The sequence below is a fragment of the Hydractinia symbiolongicarpus genome, chromosome 1, assembly GCF_029227915.1.
Source record: "Hydractinia symbiolongicarpus strain clone_291-10 chromosome 1, HSymV2.1, whole genome shotgun sequence".
In the NCBI taxonomy this organism is placed as follows: domain Eukaryota; kingdom Metazoa; phylum Cnidaria; class Hydrozoa; order Anthoathecata; family Hydractiniidae; genus Hydractinia; species Hydractinia symbiolongicarpus.
In genome coordinates, this window is record NC_079875.1 from 18467071 (window position 1) to 18475377 (window position 8307).

Sequence of the window (8307 nt, forward strand, 5' to 3'; positions counted from 1 at the left end):
TTTAAAAACCTAATTTTCGGGAATAATTAGTCATTATTTACGTATACTTTTTGTGCTAGAAGAAGAAGTGGGAGTCATCAGTCGGTGACTCCCTACATGTAATGAATACTCCCAAACTGGTGCTACAATAAAAACATTTATTATGCAAATTATGTAATAGTATTAGGTCATTCGCAAAAACAAATTCTCGCGAAATCTAAAAAATTCAGAACTTCGATTCGCGGAATCGCGCAATTTAATTCTTGCGAAAATAAACCCATCAATTCATCGTGAGTAAAGATAAATAAATTGAGCGTACATTCTTTTATTATGTTACACAGGCAGAAAAAACTTTTATGGAGAAATAAATAAATTTAAACTTTACTATCCATTGATAAAATATTAATTTGTCTAAAAAAAATCATGTCCATATGAAAAAAGATCTCTCACTCAGTCTATGTTAGTCATACAATACTTATCTTGGTAAATTATATACAAAATTTTTTCCCCTCAGGATCAGCCCTTTCATTTTCCATGTAACACAAATGCGTAGACTCCAAATAATAGCACATACAAAGATAGATAACATACTGTAAAAAGCTGGTATCAGGCCTCCCACGGTCAGTTGAGAAAAATAATACAGGAATACAGGACAGAAATGGTTTAAAAAATGGACAATACAGAACAAAAATTTTAAAAAATATATTTAGTGTGAAAATAAAGGACATTTTTGACAATTCCGAGAAATAAATACAAAAATTTCTTAAAATTGAAGTAACATAAGTGACAAATCCACCTACAAGTTTTTTACTAGGTTAGTAATAAAATGTCAACAAAAGAACCAATATCAACAGCTATAAATAAAGTTAAATGTGAAAATATTACTTCTTTAGTTTTTTTTAAAAAAAACTTCTAGTTCTTTGGATAGTTCAGCAATTCTCTTTAGAAATACAGGACATACAAGACAATTAAAATACAGGACAATACAGGACACTTTTGCCAAATACAGGAAATACAGGTAATACAGGACATGTGGGAGGCCTGTGGTATGCAGTGAGATGAGTCATAACATGTTCCAACCGAATATTAACTGATTCTTGATTCAGCTTGTTTTAAAGCTTCTAAAAATGGTTTTTCGAACACTTTGTGTCTCATAACTTCCTGGTTATTTATGTGGATGACAGGTATGTCATATTTATACTTATTAAACCATTTCTGGTTTCCATTAGCTGTGATGTCCACCTCTTCGTATATAAACTAAAAAGAGAGTTGATGCTAATAAAAGCATAGTATAAGCGAATCTATCAGCGAAAGTATAACTAGGGAAAAATTTGATATAAATCTTATGAACACTCATTTGAAAGACCAGCATTTACTCGAACGCGCTGTTTAAAACAGAATGGGGATAAATATTACATTGCGAAAACAGGATTACCAAGTTTGATTTTATTACCTTACCGATCACAACAAGTCATATGCGATTATATAAGGGCTAAAAAAATGACTCGGTTGGGTGATCGAGTAAAGCTAACAACAACCTTTGCTATAATGCCTGTTCCACATAACCAAAACAACCACATAGAAATTTCTCTCTATACAAAACAAAACAACGGACAGACAATAGTCGCTTGACGCGACAAGTTAGCTCTATTGACAAGAAAAAAAATGAAAGATTGTTATCCGCAAAACCTTTTATTCACTCAGTAACTTGAAACATAAAAAACATGTGTTTATAGCTACCTGAGAAGATATTTCGAAACTCTCAAATCTGGAAAATTATTTCTTAAGGTTAATACATCATAAATATGTTCCTTATGAAAAGCTATAGGACATTAATAATTCAGTGTGAACAATAATTAAAAAAAAAACTCAATGCCGATTTTATTCTGACTTTTATTTTCTCTTGTTATTTGATTACACCATGGCGACATTTTTAAATTTCTACCTCACGTGGAATCACGTGACTATTCTCATTGTTCATTCCCATTAACAAGTTGTGTTCTTCATCAGCATAATGATCGCATGTTTTTGATTAAAAATTTAAATGGTACTACATATAATTTAAAAAGTCTACCTTGCTTGCATGAGTTAATACCTATTGGTGTTACTTTCAAAATCAATACATTGTATTGCTGCGCTATTTAAAGGAAAACACTTAGAGTAAAAGTTGGTTGGCGCTTCACTTAAATGGTTGGTTGGTTTCGCATCACATATGAAGTAAGATTGTAATAAAGTTTTGATCAAAGGAAATCGCCAATCACAACATATTATTGAGAATACCAAGTTGTGGTGTAGATAGATAACAAATTAACTAACTTTTTTTTTAAACTTCATCATAACCTCTTTTGCATCATCACATAATGAGCATCCTTCAGCCTGCAAAATAACAAACCCCAAATCAGTGCTTTTTACTACTCACAGTTTTTTTTAATATAAAAATCAAATTACTATAATGTTTTATGGTTGCTATTGAACCCTCCTTGTTTCTGGCGTTCATTTTTTAAAGAAGAATGAAAACATGCATTCTTTCGTCAATCAAACTAAAAAACAAAATTAGTGCTAAACTTGTAAGCTTATGAGAATCTTATTATCAGACTTACCTTTGAAAACATAGTTACAATTGGTAGACTTTTTCTTGAGGACAATTTTCGACCAAGAAGCAGAATAATTCCATTTCTGTACATTCTTTAAATCATTTAGAAGAAAATTCAGATAACACTTTACATTTTACTAGATTCGTTTCAAAAGAACTGGTCATTATTACAAAATTAACAACGAATATCAAGTAGAATACATCCAACAGTCACCTAGCTAACTTACACAACCTTGTCACTTCGCAAGTATCTGCATTTTTGCATCAAAATTATGATTTTAATGCTGATGGCCAGCGGTCTTAGACGACCAGCGACAACTATTTTTTATTCCCAAGACAAGATAATATCTGTGTATACCATATTTTGTCTTAAAAAAAGGTGGCAATTCAACAAATAATTATTTTTGTTACGCCTTGTTTTCTCAAAAATAATTATTGTTTCAATTATTTTTTGTTTCCACAAAATTCTTTTTTAAGTCTATTATTTTTTAAAAAAAATCAGTGTGTCAAATCAGCAGATTATCAGCTGATTATAAGCTAAAACATAAAAGAGACGCTACCATTTCTGAAATGTTAAAAAGAAAGTTACATCGAGAGAGTCGCTTTGCGCAAACACTCAGTCATCGTGTCGGGGATCACAATTTCAAACTTCTCCCACTTTTCTACCAACAAAACGATTGCATAAATCAATCCTTAGCTATAATGCCTGTTCCACATAACCAAAACAACCACATAGAAGTAAAGCATTTACATTGCAGTTTGCATAACTTGAAGATCACAGCGCTTGATTCCACAAAAAAGCCTGTTTGAGACAGCTACTTAGAGACTGGCCTTCTTACAGAAGTGTTTTATACAACGACCACCTACCGAAGACGATCACTTCTTTTAAGCCCCAAGAGTGGCTTTTTTGTACAGGTTTAACTGCTTTACCCTTTGTGTATAGCTATAAAAAACTATGAAAAACATTAATATTGCAAACCAGAAGATAAATAAATTTAATAAGTTCATTTAGCGTAATATACAAAAAGAAATCTATCTTGTAAACTTAACGTGCAAATGTGGAATATAGCAAGTCCAGCATTGCCATCGTTTTAAATATTTCCAACTACATTGTTCTTTCACGTTTTGTATTGTGGAACTTCATATTCATTAATACTATGCAGACTTGTTAGAAGTGATATGATGGAGACGCAATTACCACACACATAACATATTCGTTCATTAAAAAATAGTAAAATAAAAACCAAAATGTCTTTTTATGATGGGATTTACTTGCATATCGAAATAAATAAAAAATATTTAATTATTACTTAAATCAATCAATTAAATAAATAATAACTAAAAATAACTACCACCTATTGCTGTTTTAATGTCAACATGACCAGCTGTCAATTATACAGTGAAAAATTCTAAAATCTCATTGACAAACCAAATTGATGGCAACATGTTCAAATATTCAGAGGGGTTTCGACAGGAAAAAGAGTTTGTGAAACACGATTGCTTGATTCTTCAATTTAAGATTGGTACAGCCTTGTTCTTTTCATTGACATTTTTAAATCCATATCCCCATAAAAATATCTAATAAGTTGAAAATAAATAGTTTTATTAATTCAATTCTTCTCTGACCGATTTCTCAGTATAGATACTCTTTACGATTCAGATCCAACTATATAATTAATCCTGTGAAGTGATTTTTGGTATCGCTCAAATGGGTATCGATTGTGATTTCTGTGAGTATTGATTGTAAAGATAGAGCTGTGACAGGCCAAGTAAAACGCCTAAACAATTTGGTACCTGTAACAATAAAATAAAAAGATCGGTTATTTAGATATTATGGCATCCATGTTTTAAATTTCAACTAACCCTAAAAAATGCTGAGCTGCTTTGCAAAAAAGTATTGCTGGGAACTATTGGCAAGTCTTAAAAAGTAATCAAACATTAAGGATTAAAGTATAAATATTTATAACAATACCTGTACAAATGTGTCTGAAATTAAATAGCCATACAAGAACCAACTTCCTGATACTAACACCGTCATGATAGATAGAGGTAGAGATATCGTTTCAGAGTTTTTGGTTTGAATCACAATTCTCTAGTAAGGAATTGTTTTTTAATAGAACCTGATAACTAAACGGTTTTTACAAAGAGTTCAAGATACATATAAGCCCAGTGACTGCACATTGATGAAAAGAAGGAAATTTGTAGAATCACGAAGTAAACAATAAAGTCGAGTTCTGCTTTGCTGTACTGTTGACAACCAATGGTTAAGGTGTAAAAATACTAAATGATTATCTAAAGAAGATCTTACTATCGTAGAAAGTGGTGATCCAAACATAAGAACTGTCACAGTTGACGCTATCCAACCCAGTATAGCCACCACATCAAAATTCTCTTTACCGAATCGTGCCATCAGACCGATTAAAATTGCCATACCAATAACTATTAAAATTTTCCTTATGTAGATTTGCTAAAAAAAAAAAAAGGTTTGTTTTATGTAGAATACTAAACTTGTAATGAGTTCTGTCTTTGGTTGTAAAAAAAGTTGCATTATCTGTTAAAAATATGTAGTAAGACCAAGAACACAAGCTGGTTTATGGTTTATGATTGATGACAAACAAGCTGGTTTATGGTTGGTGGTTGATGGCAAACAAACTGGCTTAAGGTTGCTGGTTGATGACAAACAAGCTGGTTTAAGGTTGCTGGTTGATGACAAACAAGCTGGTTTATGGTTGCTGGTTGATGGCAAACAAGCCGGTATATGGTTGCTGGTTTATGGCAAACAAGCTGGTTTATGATTGGTGGTTGATGGCAAACAAGCTGGTTTATGATTGGTGGTTAATGGCAAACAAGTTGGTTGGTGGTTGATGGCAAACAAGCTGGTTAATGGTTAATGACAAACAAGCTGGTTTATGGATGTTGGTTGATAGCAAACAAGCTGGTTTATGGGTGATGACAAACAAGCTGGTTTATGGTTGGTTGTTGATGGCAAACAGACTGGTTTAAGGTTGCTGGTTGATGACAAACAAGCTGGTATATGGTTGCTGGTTGATGACAAACAAGCTGGTTTATGGCAAACAAGCTGGTTTAAGATTAGAGGTTGATGGCAAACAGACTGGTTTAAGGTAGCTGGTTGATGACAAACAAGCTGGTTTATGGTTGCTGGTTGATGGCAAACAAGCTGGTTTATGGTTGATGACAAACAAGCTGGTTTATGGTTGCTGGTTGATGACAAACAAGCTGGTTTATGGCAAACAAGCTGGTTTAAGATTGGTGGTTGATGGCAAACAGACTGGTTTATGGTTGCTGGTTGATGACAAACAAGCTGGTTTATGGTTGCTGGTTGATGGCAAACAAGCTGGTTTATGGTTGATGACAAACAAGCTGGTTTATGGTTGTTTGTTGATGACAAACAAGCTTGCTTGCTATTAACATCACATACAACCTGGTTCCCTGTCAGTGGCTTTAATAGGCTTATAAGACTTCACATGTTGCTACTCCACGTTGGTGAAAGTGTTAGTAATCCGGTGATGACAATACTAATACTCTAACAACATAGGTATCTCAACTTTTACACACACCTTACTCAATGTAAAAATTAAACCTTTAGAAGTTTTTAAAATTTTAGTTATACCTTTTTATCGCAATTTTGTACGAATACGAAAATATAAAGTATTTGGAAAGCACAACCAGTTCCATTGACTACGCATAACAACTTGTCCTCCTTCAATACGCCATACATGAACCAGAGAAAGCAACTAAAACAGAAGAAAACGATTTAACAGTTAATGCTTTGAGCAAAAACGTATCTCACAGACAATCACGTCAGCGGTGAACATCAGCTTTGGAAATGATTAAAACATTCAATACAGGATTATTGACCTTCCTAATTTTTATAGTGTATTTAATTAAGCGATGCTTTATTTATTTTCTTACTTTGCGTTATCTCACATATTTATCCTCATAATATCTAGCACATATACAGCCAGTTTCATCAAACAAAAAGAACTCTACCAAGACTATTATAAATTTTTTCCTTTTTTCTTTTAAACAGAATCATGCAATATCCTTCTGCTTATAATGATAGGTAATTGTTTAAAAAAGATTTTAACAAGAATAACTCACAACAAAAAACTCACATAAAGACTAGCGCATCTAGCATCAGACACATAAGTCACTGATATTTCGATCATGCAAATAAAGATTTCATATCTAATTTTTTTCTTGTACAAGGTACATAAACTCTGTATATCTTTATTTGATTCTGAAGTCATAAATATAGACAAACTTTAAATGATTATAACTGACATGCCTACGACAGTAGGTCATACTTACTTTAATGCAGTTAACAGAAAGGGTAGAAAGTTCACATTTTTCACAGATTTTTGACGATGAATCTTGTAACACGTTACGCTAAAAATAATTAAAAATCATAAGTTAGAAGAAAAATACTGTAATACTGTTAAACCAGGTATGTTTGCCTAGATGTCTTCCCTTTTCCCTGACATTATTAATATTTTATGCATTAAGGCGTTTGGATTTTTTGATTACAATCAATTGAATAAGCTGTGTGTTACTTTTATTTTTTTAACTTTGATACATTTCCTTTTTTTTCTTTTTAATTATTATATAACTCGTACAAATATATATATATATCAGGTTTCCATTGGCTGATAATATTTGGAATATTTATTGCCCAGGTCAACAAAAAAAGGCTGATTTACACAGAAAATTTGTTATTTTTGCATTACTTCAACAAAAATAACACATAAAAATGACTTCTTCATTGTTTACATCTCCTGTAGATTTGCAAATAGTTGTGTGATAATTTTAATAATATTTTTGACATACATTGATGCTACTTTTGTGCATAGTAAAGAAATCAAATAATTCTTGTTACAAATAAACAAAAATATGAAAATCTTCTTAAATATCATTAAAACACCATGAAGGAATTCCACCAATCATAGTGCAGGAACGAATATTTACACACGCAGGTGAAAATATTTGATGTTATACATTTAATTACATGACTTTGAAAAACCGTTATTTTACAAACGCTACTTATGAATATTTAAGAATTTTCCAAGTTTGTTTTTTCTCTTGGCAAAACCTACATTTTTGCTCCAAAATTATAACCCTGTGGCTGAAAGGGTCGAGGAATGCAAAACAATCAAACATAATTATTTTTTACAAAAAAATGGCACTCGTAACAACATAAAAATAGACTTTAACAACTTTGGACTTCTTACAATAAATAAAAATACTTTGGTCACATTCATCACTTTTGAAAAAAACAAAAGAAATGTACCTTCCCGCAATAAAAAACCCAATTGTTGAAACTAGTGCCACCACCTGCACAGCATTGATAAGATTTCCAGTGTTTGAATGTCCATCTGAATTCACTGATGTGTCCGCCATTATTAAAGCTTAGTGTACTAACAAGACATAAATAAAAATATTTAGTTTCCACATTGTAGAGACAAAATTTTCTGTTAAAATACCAGTCTAAGGCAAAAACAAAAAATTTAAAATTTATGCAATGCTGAATAACGATAGTAAATCAAAGCATATTGAAAAATAAAACAAAACTTTGCATTGAGAAGCAAGTAGTGTTTAGGGAGTCTTTTTGAGTAGCACAATTTATGGCTTGTGGTAATTCATTCTTCAACCCTATCAAAGAACTTTACCAATGGGAAGCACCTGCAAAGTTGAACAGGTAAAAAAAAGCAACAAGC

At 31.8% G+C, this 8307-nt stretch overlaps 2 protein-coding genes across 3 annotated transcripts; both read right to left on the reverse strand.

The window, feature by feature from the left end:
- Positions 1 to 953: 953 nt before the first annotated feature.
- On the reverse strand, positions 954 to 3549 carry LOC130644873 (glutaredoxin-like protein C5orf63 homolog). 2 transcript variants are annotated; one of them, XM_057450659.1, is made up of 4 exons: positions 3440 to 3549; positions 2580 to 2664; positions 2296 to 2355; positions 954 to 1236 (listed from the first exon to the last, which is right to left on the reverse strand). In XM_057450659.1, exons 2-4 carry the CDS (start codon positions 2661 to 2663, stop codon positions 1066 to 1068), a joined length of 315 nt encoding a protein of 104 aa, XP_057306642.1. In that variant the 5' UTR covers position 2664; positions 3440 to 3549; the 3' UTR covers positions 954 to 1065. The 2 variants fall into 2 exon arrangements, with proteins under 2 accessions (XP_057306642.1, XP_057306635.1); XM_057450652.1 differs by lacking the exon at positions 3440 to 3549 and having other exon boundaries at positions 2580 to 3399.
- Positions 3544 to 8031, reverse strand: LOC130644856 (sugar transporter SWEET1-like). The gene is made up of 6 exons (XM_057450628.1): positions 7881 to 8031; positions 6905 to 6982; positions 6204 to 6327; positions 4881 to 5039; positions 4545 to 4664; positions 3544 to 4366 (listed from the first exon to the last, which is right to left on the reverse strand). The coding sequence occupies exons 1-6, from the start codon at positions 7988 to 7990 to the stop codon at positions 4277 to 4279; spliced, it is 681 nt and encodes a 226-aa protein (XP_057306611.1). The 5' UTR covers positions 7991 to 8031; the 3' UTR covers positions 3544 to 4276.
- Positions 8032 to 8307: the final 276 nt, after the last annotated feature.

Bases quoted from the DNA above. Each gene is read 5' to 3' on its own strand.
- LOC130644873 (XM_057450659.1), bottom strand. From the start codon at position 2,663: ATGTACAGAAATGGAATTATTCTGCTTCTTGGTCGAAAATTGTCCTCA. The intron at 2,356-2,579 runs GTAAGTCTGATA...GTTATTTTGCAG, and splicing joins TTGTAACTATGTTTTCAAAG to GCTGAAGGATGCTCATTATG. The intron at 1,237-2,295 runs GTTAGTTAATTT...CTCTCTTTTTAG, and splicing joins TGATGAAGTTTAAAAAAAAA to TTTATATACGAAGAGGTGGA.
- LOC130644856 (XM_057450628.1), bottom strand. From the start codon at position 7,990: ATGGCGGACACATCAGTGAATTCAGATGGACATTCAAACACTGGAAAT. The intron at 6,983-7,880 runs GTACATTTCTTT...AATTATTTTTAG, and splicing joins GGGTTTTTTATTGCGGGAAG to CGTAACGTGTTACAAGATTC. The intron at 4,665-4,880 runs GTAAGATCTTCT...ATTCCTTACTAG, and splicing joins GATCACCACTTTCTACGATA to AGAATTGTGATTCAAACCAA.